This window comes from Bubalus bubalis, chromosome 8, assembly GCF_019923935.1.
Source record: "Bubalus bubalis isolate 160015118507 breed Murrah chromosome 8, NDDB_SH_1, whole genome shotgun sequence".
Classification (NCBI taxonomy): domain Eukaryota; kingdom Metazoa; phylum Chordata; class Mammalia; order Artiodactyla; family Bovidae; genus Bubalus; species Bubalus bubalis.
In genome coordinates, this window is record NC_059164.1 from 71521474 (window position 1) to 71542756 (window position 21283).

At 37.5% G+C, this 21283-nt stretch overlaps 1 protein-coding gene across 3 annotated transcripts in view; it reads right to left on the reverse strand.

Moving 5' to 3' along the window:
• Positions 1–306: 306 nt before the first annotated feature.
• STK31 (serine/threonine kinase 31) overlaps positions 307–21283 on the reverse strand; it is a 70567-nt gene continuing 49590 nt past the window's right edge. For all 3 annotated transcript variants that reach the window (XM_044946742.2, XM_044946743.2, XM_025291286.3), the window contains 2 exons: positions 4898–4966; positions 307–693 (listed from right to left, as the gene is read on the reverse strand). In XM_044946742.2, the coding sequence (XP_044802677.2) occupies positions 466–693; positions 4898–4966 (297 nt within the window). In that variant the 3' untranslated portion in view covers positions 307–465. The remainder of the gene's footprint in view (positions 694–4897; positions 4967–21283) is intronic.

The window sequence follows — 21283 nt, forward strand, 5'->3', positions numbered from 1 at the left end:
ATGTGTTTAGATCTCCAACTTTCTCAACATATGTATGTGCTTTTAAGTGTAAGGACCACATTAAATTTATCTTTATATTCCCAGAACTGGGAATAAAGCAGATGCCAACTACCATCTGTTAAACAAAAGTATCACCCTTCATCGTGAGCTGGCCTACATACTGTAACTCTGTATAGAACCTGTCCAACAATCTAATAATCTTTTCTATTACAAGTAATATAGGCTGATTATGCAATTTCAAAAAGTAACTACAGACATAAAATCCTTCCTTAACAACTCCAGTTAAATGAAATTTCAAAATATACATTTTTTTTTTGCATAGCCAAACATCTTTTATTTTTCACAACTAGAATACCAAAGATACAACCCAACTAGCTCCAGAACACTTCCAGATTTTTTTTATTTAACCAAACTAAACAAAGGTTTTAAAAGGAACACCTGCAACAACAAAAGAATACTAATCTATCAATCAAAGCTGGCTTCACCATTTCTTGTCTTTTCCTTATCTTTATCCAAGTTCTTCACCTTTAATTCTTCTTCCTCTTTTTTGGGGATGTATTCAGTATATTTCTCTGAGTTTGGCATTGATTTTCCCTTTGGTAGCAAGAAACAGTCAGCATTCAAAACCTGCTCGGCAGTCATTGAACTTCTACAACAGATCAAGCTACAGAGGAGGGATTTGACATTATCATCCTGCAAGAAAAAAGAGATGTTACAAAGCAAAGATAAAATCAAAATGAATAAAAGGACAAACTTGTAATAAGGAGTACCCAATTCAAAAATAATTTCAATTAATGATACAGAGCTAAAATCAATTTTTCCCATTTTTTTTAAAGCTTTTTACCAAAATCAACTGGTTTTTATTGGAAAGGGATTAATCTAGTATTAAAACAATGGAATCAAATGACAGGGGGGTAATGCAGAAGGGAAAAGAAAAGAATCACAACTGAAATATTTATCAAAAACAAGTGAAATTCCCAAAAAACATCTAATATTTTTTTACTTTCCATTTTCCCTTTTCTTAGGGGACTAGTCAGAATTTGACACTGAAAATTTTACATTGAAGTGCCTCTGTCTGAAACAGTAGCCTCCTTTACTTGGTCAACTACTTTTGGTTTCACTTATGAAATGATCTCTTGAAACACATCCACCACCACTAACATTATAATGATCATTATGGAGGTCAGAATTTATTATGTACCAGGATTTCAAAGAATCTTATTTTGTGTTATCACATGTTAATAACACTATAATGTTGTTCTTCCATTAATTCCATCACCCAAAATATGCTTTTTGTTTTTTGTTCCCTATGGATGACTCTAATGAGAGCACATTTCATATGGAATAAAAATCACCTATTTACTCCTAGTGTCCTCTAAAGAGTATAAGACCAGAAATTCTACTTTCTCATTTCATCCCCAACAATGAGCACAGTGATAGAGCAGGTATTCAGTTTCCATCTGGTAACTGAATGAATGTCAATGCCCATACTGCATTCTACAGAGTATGTTTTTAAACATATTTAAAATGTTTAAGATACTGAGAGAGTCAATTCATTGGCAGGTTGATAAGAAGTCCAGGGGTCCCCAAGGAGAGAGGGGTCTGGGATTCTTGAGGAGACAGCGGTCTGGAATTCTCAAGGAGAAGGACAAACCCTTTTCCCTCTACATTCCTTAGTCTTAGTCACATAAAACGTTTTTAATCTTTAAGCCTGATGTATCTATAACTGATGATCACACAACAAACAACTCAGTTTAAACTCTGTACTAAGGATTATATAACAACAATGTATCCTGCTTGAGGACAGTTTCTCCTTCCTGAAAACCTTCTGGCTAATCCTATTACCTTAAAATGCAAATTATGGGAGTGGGTCTAGTAAGATCTTTACAACCTCCAGATATTCTTTTGATTTACTGTAATAACTAATTAAAAAGTATGTAAAGTGAAGTCGCTCAGTTGTGTCCGACTCTTTGCGACCCCGTGGACTGCAGCCCACCAGGCTCCTCTGTCCACGGGATTCTCCAAGCAAGAATACTGGAGTGGGTTGCCATTTCCTTCTCCAGGGGATCTTCCCAACCCAGGAATCGAACCCAGGTCTCCGGCATTGCAGGCTACGTCTGCCTGCGTCTGTTACATAAAAAGTATGTAACTCCCTTGCTAACACAAGCAAGGGGGCACTCTTTCTGCCCCCTTCTGATGTCTATGTCAGAAGCTTTCTCTATTTTTTACACTTTAATAAAACTTTATTACATAAAAGCTCTGAGCAATCAAGACTCATCTCTGGCCCCAGATTGAATTCTTCTCCTCTGGAGGCGAAGAATCCCAGCGTCTTTCCTGGTTCAGCAACAACCTTTCAATAGTATCTTTAGTATGTGTTGTTTTTATTGTTTAGTCACTAAGGTGTGTCTGATTCATTTGTGACGTCATGGACCGTGGCCTGCTAGACTCCTCTGTCATGGGATTTTCCAGGTAAGGAGACTGGAGTGGGTTGTCATTTCCTTGGGATCTTCCTAAGCCAGGGATAGAACCCGTGTCTCCTGCATTGGGAGGCAAATCCTTTACCACTAAGTCACCCAGAAAGCCCAATGAGATACTAGTATACATCTGTAAGAATGGCCACAACCCAAAATACTGACTGAATAGCAGTCAGGCTGTGGAGCAACTCTCATTTATTGCTGATGGCAACCAAAACTCAAAAATGGTACTTAGAAGACAGTTCTATACTATATTATTTAAAACTACTATTAAAAACTATACTATTTAAAAATACTATTACCATATAATCCAACAATTGCACTCCAAGGAAATAAAAACTTACATCCACACAAAAACCTGCACATGGATGTTTACTGCAGTTTCATTCATAATTTGTCAAAACCTGGAAACAACCAAGTTGTCCTTCGGTAGGTGAACGTATAAATAGACTGTGGTACATACAGATAATGGATAAAGGCTAAGAATAAATGAACTATCAAATCATGAAAAGATGTGAAGGAATCTTACGTGCATACGATTATGTGGAAAAAAGCCAATTTTAAGAGACTACATACTGTATGATTCCAACTACATGACATTCTGGAAAAGTCAAAACTATGGAGACAAGAAAAATATCCGTCTTCAGGGGTTTGGAGAAAGTAGAGATGAACAGGTAGACTATAGAGGATTTTTAGGGCAGTGAAAATACTCTGTATATTAATGGTAGATATATGGCATTATACATGTGTTCAAACTTTAAGAATGTACCACACTAAGAGTAAGCCCTAATACAAATGATGGACTTAAGGCAACAACGATGTGTCAATGGAGTTATCAACTGCAACCAATAACTCTGGGAGGGAATGTTGATAATGGATAAACTGTGTATAAGAGAGAAGGAGATATATGGGAAATCTCTACCTTCTATTCACTTTTTCTATAAATCTTAAAATTGCTCTTAAAGCCATAAAAGCAGTTGTAAAACATAAAATAAATAATTTCTTTAAAAAAAACTGGCAAGAGAACTTTTACAGCCTGATCATTATGCTTAAAAAAAAATTATTATTATTATTTTTTGGCTGCACTGGATCTTCATTGCTGCGTGAGACCTTTCTCTATTTGTGCTAAGAGGGGCTGTTTTCTAGTTGTGATGTGTGGGCTTCTCATTGTGGTGGCTTCTCGTTGCAGAACAAGGGCTCTAGGGCACGTGGGCTTCAGCAGTTGCAGCCCACAGCCTTAGCTGCCCTGCAATATGTGAAATCTTCCCAGACCAGGGAGCAAACCCATGTCCCCTGCAACAGTAGGAGGATTTGTAACCACTGAACCACCAGGGAAGGTCATTATACTTTTATAGACTTGTTTACTGCCATATTTAACCCCTTAACATCTAGTCACACTGGGGATGATTCCATTACAAAAGACTTTAATATTTTCGTGTCTTAGTTCAGATACTGTCTTTACCTGAAATGTCTAGTACCTCATTCTAACTTTCATAAAATCCTAATTCAACCTTGAAGGTTCACTTCAAATAACTATGTGGTGGCATTTATGAATAGCTTCTTCCCTCCATCTTTTCCTGACAAATTAAATATTAGCTTCCACCAAACTATTTTCTTAATACTCTATATATACAGATATTGGTTGTTTACTTGTTCATATTTCTAAATGATTAATTTCTTCAATGTTTCAATCCTAAAAAGCAGACCCTAGTTCAATTCCTAATATAGAACAGATACTCAAAATATGTTGGTTGTATACATATGTATATCTTAAAGCAATATGAATAACACAGATGAATGACAAAGAAAAGACACAGCTGCTGCTGCTGCTGCTAAGTCGCTTCAGTCATGTCTGACTCTGTGCAACCCCACAGACGGCACCCCACCAGGCTCCCCGGTCCCTGGGATTCTCCAGGCAAGAACACTGGAGTGGGTTGCCATTTCCTTCTCCAATGCATGAAACTGAAAAGTGAAAGCGAAGTCGCTCAGTCGTGTCCGACTCTTAGCGACCCCATGGACTGCAGCCTACTAGGCGCGTCCGTCCATGGGATTTTCCAGGCAAGAGTACTGGAGTGGGGTGCCATTGCCTTCTCTGAAAGATACAGCTAGGTACTTATAAAAAGTAGTAGAACACTAATTTTAATAAAATATTATCTTTGAAGATATAGAAACTACTGCTTTTCCTTAATTATTACACAGACTATATATATAATTTATCTGAAAAATTCCAGTAGTAATCTCTAGCAATAAGTTTCTGGCAATGGTGTAAGTAGGGCACTTGAATTTTTTCAATACTTCTTTACTGGGAATGTTATTTGTATTCTTATAAAAATTAGAGGACTTCTTCAGTTAAGTAAGTTGATACTACTGCTCACACCTATATCACAGGTTTCCAACAAGTAAATGACAAAAAGGTCACATACCAAATGAAACTGATCCATCTTTGGGATTCCATCCTCATTAGTTTCAAATTCCTGATTCTGAACTGAAAGCTGTTAAAGAAATGAGAATGAATAAATTCCAAACATACTAAAATACCAATCCTACAGCAAAGGCAACTCTGAAACTGTTCAGGTTCTAGAGAGAAGAGAAGAACTCAAAGAAAGCATATTAGTCTTTGCAAAACAAAAAAAAAACTTTCATAATAATAACTACAAAACAGTCCCTGGGGTTCCTAACATACCAATGCACACACTCTAAGCACATTTAATACTTCATTTTACAAGCAAATATATTAAAATGTAGTGGCTTATAAGGTGTTGGTTTCACCAATACTCATACGTTAAACACAAAGAAAATTTATCATGCAAGTTTCCTTCTTCCCTAATACCTGTGTTCAAGAAATTCTTGTTAAAATTTTATGAATTATTAAATATGAAGAATTTCTTACATGTACAAAGATACTCTAAATCCCATGTATCCATCACCCAGCCCTGACAACCATCAACCAATGACCACTTTTGCCCTATGTACAAATCCATGCATACTGAGGCAAATTCTACACATCTCATAATTTTATCTATAAATATTTTAGTAGATACTTCTAAAAGATCAAGTCTTATTTTGACATAATCACAAAATCACACTTGTTGTTCTGTCACTAAGTTGTGTCTGACTCTTTGCAAACCCAGGAACTGTAGCACACCAGGTTTCCCTGTCCTCCACTATCTTCCAGAGTTTGTTCAAACTCCTGTACATTGAATCAGTGATGCTCTCCAATCATCTCATCCTCTGCTGCCTGCTTCTCCTCCTGTCCTCAGTCTTTTGCAGCACCAAGGTCATTTCCAATGAATCAGCACTTCGCATCAGGTGGCCAAAGTATTGGCGCTTTAGCATCAATTCTTCCAATTATATTAAGGACTGATTTCCTTTAGGATTGACTGGTCTGATTTCCTTTCAGTCCAAGGGATTCTCTAGAGTCTTCTCCAGCACCACAATTGGAAAGCATCAATTCTGTGGCGCTCAGCCTTCTTTATGGTCAAACTCTCACATCCATACATGACTACTGGAAAAAACCATAGCTTTGATTATACAGTCCTTTATTGGCAAAGTGATATCTCTGCTTTTTTACTTGCTGTCTATATTTTTCATCATTTTTTCTTTCAAGGAACAAGCATCTTTTAATTTCATGGCTGCAGTCACCATCCACAGTGATTCTGGCACCCAAGAAAATAAAATCTGTCACTGTTTCCACTCTTCCCTACCTATCTGCCATGAAGAGATATTTCTAAAAGATAAAGTCTTATTTTGACAGAATCACAATACCACATTAAAAATTAATATAAAATATCAAGTTTTCAAATTTTTAATCATCTCATACTTGTACTTTTATATCATTTATTTAAATTCAGATCCAAATAAATTCCATATATTATAATTAAAAAATGAGAAAAGCCACTTCTAATCTCTTCCTGTTCCTCATCACTAAGTACAACTATAAAGGTTGGAGATAACATAACATATAATCAAAGGAGAGCTCCATAGGTCAAAAGAGGAAGGCAAACTGATGAAAAGTCCCAGAACTGGACTACAACATAGTGACAAGGTGTCTTCTGACTTTCTTCCACTTTTATAAACAGAGATAAATTCTCATTTTGACACAATCACAGTATCACAATAAAAATTAGTAATTCTCTTTAATATAAAATACCCAGTTTTTTTAAAAAAAAGATGACTCAAATAGGGTAAACTCAAAGAAAATTACATTTCTAAAAACAAAGTAAATTAATGAAATTAATGAAGACTAATGAAAATAACAAAAATAACATTTATGAAAACTGAAAGCAAAGAAAAATTTTAAGTGAAAATAAGCGTAAGAAACATTACCTACACGGTAATAGAAATTTGAATAAAAGAAAATTTCTCATGCAAAACCATGGAAACAATAAGTGGCACATTTTCAACCGATAAAAAGAAAGAATTTTCAACCACAAATTCTGTATTCAGTGAAACTCTCAGGAAAGAAGGTAAAATCAAGCAGTTTTCAGATGATGGAAAACTAAAGGAATTTGTCACTATGAGATTTAAAGAATGGCTAAAGGAAATACTTCAAACAGAAAGGAAATAATTTTTCTAAAAAAGGAGTATTGGAGCATTAGAAAAGAGGAAATGACATGTAAAGAACAGACACATGAATAAATACCAAAGACTTTCCTTCCTATCATGAGTTTCCTAAATCATATATGATGACTGAAACAGAAGTTATAACACTATTTCGATGTTCAACAGAATGATATTTAAAAGTGGGGTGGGTAAAGCAACTTAAATAGAAGGCTTCAGCACTTTGGTCAAACTGTTAAAACACTCATACCAGTAGAATAGGGGAAGACACACAACTGTGAAAAAAGCTATTATCAAAAAGACAAGAAAGAACAAGTGTTGCAGAGGATGTGGAAAAAAAGGAACCTTGGAACCTTTGTAGACTATTGATGAGATCGTAAATTAGTGCAGCTGCTGTGTAAAACAGTAGAGAGAATCCTCAATTAGGAACAGAACTTTTATATGACTCAGCTATTTTACTTCTGAATATTTATCCAAATAACACAAAACCACTCATTACCAGCCATGGGGATTTGGGACAAATCATCACATTTCTCTTTACCTCAGATTACTCACTTATAAGGATAATGTAAGAATTAACGTGGTTAAATACTTAAAAATAACTGATGCATGGCACACACTCCATAAGTGTTATCTACTTTTTTAAAATTTCAGGTAACTTAGAACATATTAGTAAAGTAAGGCTCAAAATTCTCCAAGCCAGGCTTCAGCAATATGTGAACCATGAACTTCCAGATGTTCAAGCTGGTTTTAGAAAATGCAGAGGAACCAGAGATCAAATTGCCAACATCCACTGGATCATTGAAAAAGCAAGAGAGTTTGAAGAGGAACTAAAAAGCCTCTTGATGAAACTTAAAGAGGAGAGTGAAAATGTTGGCTTAAAGCTCAACATTCAGAAAACTAAGATGATGGCATCTGGTCCCATCACTTCATGGGAAATAGATGGGGAAACAGTGGAAACAGTGTCAGACTTTTTTTGGGCTCCAAAATCATTGCAGATAGTGACTGCAGTCAGGAAATTAAAAGACACTTACTCCTTGGAAGGAAAGTTATGACCAACCTAGACAGCATATTAAAAAGAAGAGATATTACTTTGCCAAAAAAAGTTCGTCTAGTCAAGGCTATGGTTTTTCCAGTGGTCATGTATGGATGTGAGAGTTGGACTGTGAAGAAAGCTGAGCGCTGAAGAACTGATGCTTTTGAACTGTGGTGCTAGAGAAGACTCTTTTGAGTCTCTTGGACTGCAAGGAGATCCAACCAGTCCATCCTAAAGGAGACCGGTCCCGGATGTTCATTGGAAGGGCTGATGCTGAAGCTGAAACTCCAATACTTTGGCCACCTCATGCGAAGAGTTGACTCATTGGAAAAGACCTTGATGATGGGAGGGATTGGGGGCAGGAGGAGAAGGGGACGACAGAGGTTGAGATGGTTGGATGGCATCACTGACTCGATGCACATGAGTTTGGGTGAACTCCAGGAGTTGGTGATGGACAGGGAGGCCTGGCATGCTGCGATTTATGGGGTTGCAAAGAGTTGGACACAACTGAGCAACTGGATTGAACTGAACTGAACTAGAACATATAGTCAGCAATGTATATACTGTCTCTATGAGGATCCCCGGTCTTATTACCAAGAACAACTATAATTAAATATTGACAATAGTTGAATCTGGCTGAAGATAAGGGGTTTCCTTATTTCTTCCTTTGCTTTAAATATGTACAACTTTCCACAACAGTTAAGACAATAACTGTGCTTGTCCTACTGCCTGACTTGCTTTTACCTGAGGGATGATTATTTGTACAACAGATTAGGTTTCTCATAATGGTTGGAAGAAAGATAAGAGCTATCCTAGTGACTCATTCATCAGGGATGGGAAACGGGCCTGTTTATAAATACCAACTCTGTTCAGTCAGTGCTACTTCTTAATGGGTGCTGTTTGAGGTCATGTAAGAGCTCAGTGAACATGATTATTATGTTGCAGGGTCTACTATGAGCACAGAAAAAAGGAATGGCAACACATACATTGTATATTATCAGCTTTATATAGGTTTTTGTGGTGTGCATTTTGAAGCACTCCCATTCATGGCTCCACTTTATATCCACATCCTTTTTTTTCTTTCTTCTCATCTTCAATATATAATGTCCTGTTCTGCTTTCAATACCCCCATAAACTGCCTTATAGCCTTTCTGGAATAAGACAAGGTATTTTGTAAATGAAGGTAAAGTTAGCCAGAAAGAAGGCATATATATACACACACACACACACATACATACAATGCTGACACTCTGGCAAAAGGACTAGATTACTTTTTAAAAAATTAATTGATGTATTTTTAATTGGAGAAACAGTTTTATAATTCTGTGTCGGTTTCTGTTGTGTAACAATGCAAATCATTCAAGATTTACTCTTAAATGTGAGAATCACAACAAACAGGTGACACAAGAATGAAAATAAAAAACACCAGCCAAGGGAGGTCTGTAAGTGAAAACTTCAGCAGGTTGTGAGCTAAATCCTTAGAAGTGCTAATGTTTAATAGATAGGCAGTACTAAAGAGGATTAAAAGAAATGCCCAAATATAAGGCAAAAAAGAATTTAGTAGGTGGTGTGTCATAGAAAATAATTACTGTAGATATTTTTGCAGATAGATCAGACTTACCCATAATTTTAGGCTGAAGGGAAGGTGAAAAGAGAAATAGACTAAAGATACAATGAAGGTCGAGGGCACATACAGAAGGCTTGCAATGAAGGAGGAGCACTTTAATTCTCTGAGACAGGAGTAGAAGACAGAAAACTGGGTAAAGACACAACCAGTTTGTAGACAGAAGCACTGAAATTCGATGGAAAGCACATTACCATGATCTCCGTTTTTGTTTTTCTTTTTTTAAGGCCAAGGTCTACTTAAATGAATGGGGATGAAATTTAGGCAGGGGCCTGAGGATAGCAGTAAAAGGTTTAAGTAATCATTGAAGGAAATATGAGAATGAATGGGCTGTGGGCAGGTTAAACGACTAAAAAAAAAAGCCCTGAGACCTAACAGAACTGAGACTGATGGGGTGTCAACATTCTTCAAAAACATTTACTTCCCATGGTATTCAAGGGCTTCCATTTCACACTAGTATCCACTTTTAAATCCGAATAAAAACAATCAACAAACCTAAGACGACCCAGAAAGGTGGAAATGAGAAGGTAAAATGGAAAGAAGAAGGTGAAGTGACAAGGAACCTTGGGACTTAAGAAATGACACAATGGTGAATTCCGAGGGTTTTATTTTTGACTCTCCTATATCTCACACTGGATGCTAGAGAAGTCTGCAACCCAGAAATGGCAAGAGCCACAGAACAAAAAAATCCCAAGAAAAGCCTACTACATCTAGTCAAAGGACTGGGAATAGGGTCTTGTAGAACAGAAAATGCTTTTGGTTCAGTTCAGTAGCTCAGTCATGTCTGACTCTTTGTGACCCCATGAACCCCAGCATGTCAGGCCTCCCTGTCCATCATCAACTCCCAGAGTTTACTCAAACTCATGTCCACTGAGTCGGTGATGCCATCCAGCCATCTCATCATCTGTCATCCCCTTCTCCTCCTGCCCTCAATCTTTTCCGCATCAGGGTCTTTTCAAATGAGTCAGCTCTTCGCATCAGGTGGCCAAAGTATTGGAGTTTCAGCTTCAACATCAGTCCTTCCAATGAACACTCAGGACTGATCTCCTTTAGGATGGACTGGTTCAATCTCCTTGTAGTCCAAGGGACTCTCAAGAGTCTTCTCCAACACCACAGTTCAAAAGCATCAACCCTCGGTGCTCAGCTTTCTTTACAGTCCAACTCTCACATCCATGCATGACTACTGGAAAAACCACAGCCTTGACTAGACGGATCTTTGTTGACAAAGTAATGTCTCTGCTTTTTAATATGCTGTCTAGGTTGGTCATAACTTTCCTTCCAAGGAGTAAGCTTTTAATTTTGTCTTTTAATTTCACGGCTGCAATCACCATCTGCAGTGATTTTGGAGGCCCCAAAAATAAAGTCAGCCACTGTTTCCCCATCTATTTGCCATGAAGTGATGGAACCAGCAAATCTGGAAAACTCAGCAGTGGCCACAGGACTGGAAAAGGTCCGTTTTCATTCCAATCCCAAAGAAAGGCAATGCCAAAGAATGTTCAAACTATTGCACAATTGCACTCATCTCACACGCTAGTAAAGTAATGCTCAAAATTCTCCAAGCCAGGCTTCAGCAATATGTGAACCGTGAACTTCCTGATATTCAAGCTGGTTTTAGAAAAGGCAGAGGAACCAGAGATCAAATTGCCAACATCTGCTGGGTCATCGAAAAAGCAAGAGAGTTCCAGAAAAACATCTATTTCTGCTTTATTGACTATGCCAAAGCCTTTGACTGTGTGGACCACAATAAACTGTGGGAAATTGTGAAAGAGATGGGAATAAGAGACCACCTGATCTGCCTCTTGAGAAATTTGTATGCAGGTCAGGAAGCAGCAGTTAGAACTGGACATGGAACAACAGACTGGTTCCAAATAGGAAAAGGAGTACGTCAAGGCTGTATATTGTCACCCTGCTTATTTAACTTCTATGCAAAGTACATCATGAGAAACGCTGGGCTGGAAGAAGTACAAGCTGGAATCAAGATTGTCGGGAGAAATATCAATAACCTCAGATATGCAGATGACACCACCCTTATGGCAGAAAGTGAAGAGGAACTCAAAAGCCTCTTGATGAAAGTGAAAGTGGAGAGTGAAAAAGCTGGCTTAAAGCTCAACATTCAGAAAAAAAAGATCATGGCATCCAGTCCCATCACTTCATGGGAAATAGATGGGGAAACAGTGGAAACAGTGTCAGACTTTATTTTTTGGGGCTCCAAAATCACTGCAGATGGTGACTGCAGCCATGAAATTAAAAGACGCTTACTCCTTGGAAGGAAAGTTATGACCAACCTAGATAGCGTATTGAAAACCAGAGACATTACTTTGCCAACAAAGGTTTGTCTAGTCAAGGCTATGGTTTTTCCTGTGGTCATGTATGGATGTGAGAGTTGGACTGTGAAGAAGGCTGAGCAGCGAAGAATTGATGTTTTTGAAGTGTGGTGTTGGAGAAGACTCTTGAGAGTCCCTTGGATTACGAGGAGATCCAACCAGTCCATTCTGAAGGAGATCAGCCCTGGGATTTCTTTGGAAGGAATGATGCTAAAGCTGAAACTCCAGTACTTTGGCCACCTCATGTGACGAGTTGACTCATTGGAAAAGACTCTGATGCTGGGAGGGATTGGGGGCAGGAGGAGAAGGGGACAACAGAGGATGAGATGACTGGATGGCATCACTGACTCAATGGACGTGAGTCTGGGTGAACTCCCGGAGTTGGTGATGGACAGGGAGGCCTGAGCTGTTGCGATTCATGGGGTCACAAAGAGTCGGACACAACTGAGCAATTGAACTGAACTGAATTGATGGGACCAGATGCCATGATCTTAGTTTTCTGAATGATGAGCTTTAAGCCAACCTTTTCACTCTTCTCTTTTACTTTCATCAAGAGGCTATTTAGTTCTTTGCTTTCTGCCATAAGGGTGCTGTCCTCTGCATATCTGAGGTTATTGATATTTCTCCCAGCAATCTTGATTCCAGCTTGTGCTTCTTCCAGCCCAGCGTTTCTTATGATGTACTCTGCATAGAAGTTAAATAAGCAGGGTGACAATATACAGCCTTGACGTATTCCTTTTCCTATTTGGAACCAGTCTGTTGTTCCATGTCCAGTTCTAACTCTTGCTTCCTGACCTGCATAGTTTCTTAAAAAGCACATCAGGTGGTCTGGTATTCCCATCTCTTTCAGAATTTCCCACAGTTTATTGTGATCCACACAGTCAAAGGCTTTGGCATAGTCAATAAAGCAGAAATAGATGTTCCTCTGGAACTCTCTTGCTTTTTCGATGACCCAGAGGATATTGGCAAATTGATCTCTGGTTCCTCTGCCTTTTCTAAAACCAGCTTGAATATCAGGAAGTTCACGGTTCACATATTGCTGAAGCCTGGCTTGGAGAATTTTGAGCATTACTTTACTAGCATGTGAGATGAATGCAATTGTGCGGTAGTTTGAACATTCTTTGGCATTGCCTTTCTTTGGGACTGGAATGAAAACTGGCCTTTTCCAGTCCTGTGGCCACTGCTGAGTTTTCCAAATTTGCTGGAATATTGAGTGCAGCACCTTAACAGCATCATCTTTCAGGATTTGAAATAGCTCAACTGGAATTCCATCACCTCCACTGGCTTTGTTCGTAGTGATGCTTCCTAAGTCCCACTTGACTTCACATTCCAGGATGTCTGGCTCTAGGTCAGTGATCACACCATCGTGATTATCTGGGTCATGAAGATCTTTTTTGTATAGTTCTTCTGTGTATTCTTGCCACCTCTTCTTAGTATCTTCTGCTTCTGTTAGGTCCATACCCTTTCTGTCTTTATTAAGCCCATCTTTGCATGAAATGTTCCCTTGGTATCTCTCATTTTCTTGAAGAGATCTCTAGTCTTTCCCATTCTAGTTTTTTCCTCTATTTCTTTGCACTGATCGCTGAGGAAGGCTTTCTTATCTCTCCTTGCTCTTCTTTGGAACTCTGCATTCAAATGGGTATATCTTTCCTTTGCTTTTCGCTTCTCTTCTTTTCACAGCTATTTGTAAGGCCTCCTCAGACAGCCATTTTGCTTTTTTGCTTTTCTTTTTCTTGAGGATGGTCTTGATCCCTGTCTCCTGTAGAATGTCGCGAACCTCCGTCCACAGTTCATCAGTCACTTTGTACTTTGTCTATCAGATCTAGTCCCTTAAATCTATTACTCATTTCCACTGTATAATCATAAGGGATTTGATTTAGGTCATACCTGAATGGTCCAGTGGTTTTCCCTACTTTCTTCAATTTAAGTCTGAATCTGGCAATAAGGAGTTCATGATCTGAGCCACAATCTCTCCCAGTCTTATTTTAGCTGACTGTATAGAGCTTCTCCATCTTTGGCTGCAAAGAATATAGTCATAGTCTCTATTCCAGCCAAATACCAAGGGAAAAATGTGTCAGGAAGGCTGAGTGGGGAGTTGGACCTCCACCCTACCCATCAACAAAGAGGCAGAACAAAGTTGTATATGATGGCACTAGCTGCAATCTACCCAAACTGGTACTGCCAATGGGACCCAGCAGAGAGGTATCTTCTACTCTGCCCTCAGCAGCAACAAAGCAGAAAAAGTAGTGTAGGCACTATTAGCCAGCACTCTATTTTCCCTCTCTATTCCCCAAGGGTCAGCAGGACCACGCCAGTGGAAATTAAACTTATACCCTCACAAGGCAGCAACAAGGCAGTAATAGTTTAACACTTTGCTCCCCCTCTCCCCAGTTATCAACAGGAGTCAATAGAGAGATGATTTCCTCTCCTACCCACCAGGGAAAAGAAGAGGTAAAGCAGAGTGCAAATCAGCATTTCACTTTTGCTGAGGCGGTATCAGCTGAGCTCAGAGGGGAGCTGCAGATCTAATCTCATCTGAAACTGTACACTACACCTATACAGGGTAACTGTCTGCAAAGAAAAAAGACTAAATAGGATGCACAGTCTCAGAACATAATACCAGAAATGTTCAGGCTACAGTTAAAAATCACGTCAACAACAAGATCTTAAATGAGAAAAAGATAATCAACAGACATCAAGATGACACACATATACGGATTATCTGACAAAGAATTTAAAATAACCATCATAACAATGCTTAGAGACCAATTAGAAACCTGCATGAAAGAAAAAAAAAAAAGAAAGCCTCAGCAAAGAAGACAGAAGCGATAGAGAAAATCAAATAGAAATTTTAGAACTGAAAAACAACCAAGAGAACAACAGAAAGAAAAAACTCATTGGACTGGCTCAATATAGAATAAATATGACAATGGAAAGCACCAATGAGACTGAAGACAGAAATACCACAAAATACCCAATTTGAACAAGAGAAAGAAAATGAAGAGAGACTCAGGACCTATGGGACAATAACAAAAGATTCAAAATGTGTATCATCAATCTCAGAAAAAAAGGAGAGTGTAAGACTAACGAACTACAAGAGTAATACCTGAACCAAATTTTACATATTTGCTGAAAAACAAAGTGCACCTGAACAAACCCCAAAGTTAAACCCAAAGAAATCCATGCTAAGACACATCATAATCAAACTTCAGAAAAATACTGACAGAAAAATGTCTTAAAACCAGATGGAGAGAAAAATTACCTACAGAGGAATAATGATTCAAATAACAATGGATTTTTCATGAGACCATGAAGGTCCAAAGAAAGCTGGATAGCATTTTTTAAGCAATGAAAAAAAAGAACTATAAACTCGGAATTCTGTACCAGCAAAAAATATTCTTCAGAAATGAAGGTGCAGTTAAGATGCTCTTAGATGAAGGAAAACTAAAGACTTTTTGATCAGGAGACTTACCTTAAAAGAATGGCAAAAACAAGTTCTTAAAATACAAAGGAAATTATAAAAGAAGAAACACTGGAACATCAGGAACAAGAAAGAACAAAGAAAAGAGTAAAAACATGGGTAGACATTATAAATGATCCCTCAATTCACACTTTGAGAAGTGAATTCCATGTTCTCTGCATTTGGATCCAATAAGAAATCAATGATAAGTCTGAGATTCTTGGCTGGATCTCAGAGCAAGTTCAGAAACATGAAATTCCTGCACAGAGGGCATTAGAGATGTTAGTAGTTCCATCCAGCTAGGAACCCTTAATCCTCCTACACCCAACTCCATAATAATGAGATCTATTCCACTCAGTCTACTTAATTATGATATTAGAATCACTTCCAGATTTTAGGGGGCTGCCATCCATTTTCCTTCTCTGAGATTTTCTCTTAATTGGAGTATTTTTTGAGAGGCACTCATCATTGATCACATTAGCTGGGTCTAAAGGGAAAAACAAGACATGGAATATTACTTTTCCCTTGTCTCTCATTTTGGGATTAAACATCAAAATGAAGCATAATGTGCCAAAGGTATACCTGAACTCTAAATGTAAGTGTTACTCACATCCATTCAAGACTTTCTAGAAGGAGGACATCTCATCAAAGAACTCAAGGTTGGAGATGTCTTAATAGGGCATTGTAAAATGTAAGGGTCTTCACAGTAGTCACTGCAATGGCACTTAGCAGCTTATCTCTGAAGCCTGAGCCCCTTCTGCAACTGTTCATCAATTGGCTTCAGTGAAGGCTGTACCTCCAAGGCTGAATATGTGATGTGAATGCAGCAGGTGGTCTTGCATGGACCCTCAAGACACAGAAATTCTGCAACAAGGCATTACTTAAGAAGTGGTATCCTTCTCTGACTCTCACATGCCTAATGTCTACACTTTGGATAATGATGTGCTCCCTTCACACAATTGTTTAGGAGAATGCAATGAGATAAAGTTCAAAAAGTACTTAATAAGTACTTTAGTTACTTATTATGTGCTCCCAACAAAGGAGGATGTTATCACCATGTTATAAATAGACACAATAACGTCCTTAGTTAGTTAGTCAAAGTCGCTCAGTTGTGTCCGACTTTTTGCCACCCCATGGACTATCCAAGCCAGAATACTGGAGTGGGTAGCCTTTCCCTTCTCCAGGGGATCTTCCCAACTCAGGGATAGAACCCAGGTCTCCCGCATTGCAGGTGGATTCTTGGATTTGCATACCAGTTGAGCCACAAGGGAAGCCCAGTAATGTCCTTAAATGAATAAATGTAATATTTGGTCATACTTTGAAGAAAAATCAAATACATGTATCTTTTATAAAGTTATTCTCAAGAAATAAAACCTTAAAGGGAAAAGATTTTTCTAAAAGCATATAAAGCAGATTACAAAACATCTAAAAGTGAAGATTGTGTAACGAGGCTAAGCAGAAGAATAGGAGTCAAAGGGACTACAGGGTGGTCGAGACGTTCTATGATGAAGCCCAAAGCTGAAGAAGAAAGGAAGAGAAGCTAGGAGTTTGCTGATTGATTTGGCAGAAAGGGAAGATAGCTAACAAACACACAATAGATGTAAGAGTAGTTATAGTAAAATGAGAAGATAGAAAGTCTTGTCCAGATAAAAATGTACTGGATTGGATTCTACTACTTTTGTAAAAGAAAAATTATAGGAAATCACAAAATCCTGGTTTTGTAAAGTAACTGAAATTTCATGAAGATATGGGTCTCAAATTGTTAAGAATGTCCAAAAAATGATAGGGAAGCCTAGCGTGCTGCAGTTATGGGGTCGCAAAGAATCAGACACGACTGAGAGCCTGAACAACAACAAAGTTGTTCAATGGGTGATCAATACGGCCACTAACATCATCTAGGAATATCTTTGGAGTTGGAATAAAAAAGAAAATCTTCAAATAAGGTTGCCAAGAAAGGTGTAAGTGACCATGGTGGAGAGTTCATCTACTGATCTTGTTTCACTCAGGAAACAAGAAACATTTTATTTAAAAGAAAAAGAAAAGAAAAACCTAATACTTTAGCACATCAGTTCAGTTCAGTCGCTCAGTCGTGTCCAACTCTTTGTGCTAAAATTTAAATGTCCAATTTGCTACCCACAAGGGCATGCTTTTGTTCAGTTACTATTGCCGTGACAGCACTACACCAGGAACACTTCCAGGCACAGGATACAGTAGCAAACAAGACAGACAAGCTGCCTAAAAGGAGATGACATTCTATGGATAGAAGCAGACGATAAAAAAGACAAAAGACATCAATAGTATGTTAAGAGAAGACTAAAGCAGGGGAAAAAGAGTTGCATTTTAAAGAAGGCCAAATTGAAAAAGTGATACTTGAATAAAAGAAAAAAACATTCACTCTTCATTTTAAAATTATTCTGCTTCCTCGCAGTAGCACCTACAAAAATTTTTTTTCAGAATAACATCAGAACTGCTCTAATTTTTAAAACTGCCTTCTAGAAATGCCTTTTAAGAATTTCATTATAACCTGGAAATATACAAAAGAACCCTTAATACAAGCAACTTTAAGAATGTAACAGTTAAAAGAAGACTTACTGCTAGAGGCGGGAGGGTCGCCAACACTCAAATCCTAAAATTTTCTGTAGTTAAAGGCAGTTTTCAGAATGTCTCTGTCATTTAATATGGGTCTCACAACAAAAATGATCCTAAAGCAAAATATCTTTTATGATACATCCCAAAATATTTAGTCAGTATTCCAGTGTTTTAATACTAAATAAGCTGTTAACTTTTACTTTTGCTAATTCCAAAACTTTTAAAAGTCATAATGTAACAGTAATCTATTCATGATTCTGGAAATGAGATCCTTTGCTAATGATTCCAGTTTAACTTTGAAACACAGCCCTTGGGTCCTGACTTTTTTGCCCTTTTATGTATTTTACACTGTGGTTTCTATTATAACTTACCTAGTTCTTTGACGAGGAAGATCAAAGTATCTGTAAACTTTGGTAGTAACTAACCTTCCTATAACTTACCTAGTTCTTTGACGAGGAAGATCAAAGTATCTGTAAACTTTGGTAGTAACTAACTTTCCTATCAATAAAATAGCTGTTTTTAAAAAGAACTTGAACAATTAGAAAACAGTTTTTTAGTTTTTTTATGGTATCACAATAGCTCCAAAAAATTAAATACTGAAGTATAGAATCTAACAACACATATATAGGATCTCTAAGTTCAAAAATAACAAAATACTGATAGAATAAATTTAAAAAGGCCTAAATAAATGGATTTGTGAATTAAAGGACTTAATAAAGATGTCAATTATTCAAAATGCTAATTCTCCCTAAATTGATCTACAGATTTAATGCAGTTCCAAGCAAAGTCACAGAGGTTTTCTGCATGTATAGATAAGTTGTTACTAAAATGTGTATGGAAAGGCAAAGATACCTGAATTGCTAAAACATTAAAACTTTAACAATGATGCAGAGCATCTGAAACTCTCATACAGTGCTGGTTCTGATAACACAAAGTGGTATATCCATTCTGAAAAAGTCTGGCAGCACCTTATAAAGTTATACATACAGTTACAATCTACCCAATAGTCTCCCTCTTGAGAGTTTATTCTAGAGAAGTAAAAACAGGATTACACAAAAACCTATACATAAATGTTCATCAAAGTTTTATTTGGAATAGCCCAAAACTGTAAACAATCCAAATGTCCTGCAAAAGGTGAACAGATAAACAAAGCTGGTACAGTCACATAACAGAGTAGTACTCAGCCACAAGCATGGAATCAATTCTCAATACACTACAAGGCTTGAATGAATCTCAAAGTCATTATGCTGAGTGAAGTAGTCTCAAAAGGTTACATGCTGTAAGGTAACATTTATATGACCTTTTTAACAAGACAAAACTGCAGTGATAGAGAAAAGATCAGCAGCTGCCAAGGGTTAAGGGTTATGGAGAGAGACTAGGGACAGCACGTAGGATTTCTTTTTTTTTTTTTCCTATGAGTTATGGAACTGTTGTGTATCCTAATTGTAGTGATGAGTATACTAATCTACAGTATGTTAAAATTCACAGGACTGAACACCAAAATCCAATCAACTGTACTACATGATAGTTTAAAAATAAAATTTTTAAAAGACCTCAGTCAACATTACAGAAGAGCAGGAATTCAGCACAACAATAGTGTCATAGTCATAAAGCGTTTTTAGTTCAGTTCAGTTCAATTGGTCAGTTGTGTCCGACTCTTTGCAACCCCATGAACTGCAGCACACCAGGTCTCCCTGTCCATCACCAACTCCCGGAGTTCACTCAAACTCATGTCCATCGAGTCGGTGATCCCATCCAGCCATCCCATCCTCTGTCATCCCCTTCTCCTCCTGCCCCCCAGTCCCTCCCAGCATCAGAGTCTTTTCCAATGAGTCAACTCTTCACATGAGGTGGCCAAAGCGCTTTACTACCAGCTAATTAAGAAAGGAAATTGATGGAATAAAGAGTGCCATTACCATACTTAAGTGATATTTTATGATAACTCTCAGGAACATAAGAACATTTGAGACATTTACTTTTATCCTTATGATGTAAAGAATAAAGAGATTACTGAACCAATGACAAAAATCATGCCAGTACAATAATCATTTCTATAGCTATCATGGTTCTATGAAACCAGACAACTTTAAATACATATGACAACATAAGGCTAAAACTTACATAGGATTAACTGGGGCATGGGATTCCCACTGATTACTACTTGGGTAGATATAAACACCCTTTTAATAATAGCTTTATTGAGGTGTAAGTCATGTACAATAAACCACGTGCATTTAAAATATATATGATATATACTTCTACAAAATTATCACCATTATCGATGAACATGGTGATCGTGCAAAAAACATTTCCTTGCGCCCTTTTGTAATCTATCCCTCCCTTCCCCTCTACCCTCAAACCCCAGACCACTGCAAATCTCCTTTCTATCACCGTTGGTAAGTTTGCACTTTTTAGAATTCTATATAAATAGAACCATAAGTATGCATTCTTTCTTTCCTTCAGCTTTTTTAACTTAGAAGAATTATTTTGAGATTCCTCCATATTACTGGGTATAAAGGCATACTTTGGAGACTGTGAGAATTCAGTTCTAGATCACTGCAATGAAGTGAAAATTGCAATAAAAAAGTGAGACAATTTTTCTGGCTTCCCATAACATATTAAGTATGCAATAGCATTATATCTAAAAAACAATATACATACTTTAAGAATACTTAATTGCTAAAAAATGCCAACCATAATCTAATAATGCAGAGTTGCTACAAATCTTCAATATATAAAAAAACACAATATCTGAAAAGTGCAATAAAGTGAAGAGCAGTACAAGGCATGCTTGTAATACTTCATTCCTTTTTATTACTTTGTAGTATTCCAACAGGGCTTCCCTAGTGGCTCAGGGGTAAACAATCTGCTTGCCAATGCAGGAGACGTGGGTTCAATCCCTGGGTCAGGAAGATCCCAGGGAGAAGGAAATGGCAACCCACTCCAGTATTCTTGCCTAGGAAATCCCATGGACAGAAGAGCCTGGCAGGCTACAGTACATGGGGTCACAAAGAGTCGGACACAACTTAGCAACTAAATAAAAATGATAACAAGTATTCCAATGAATACACAGTAGACTATTTATCCATTTACCTGTTTATGGACATCTGGGTTTTCCCACTTTTGGTTATTACAAATGTCTCTACATGTTCAGAGACATTTTAATATATTGAAGAAAACGACTTCAGATCATCATCTTTCTTATACTGAAATATA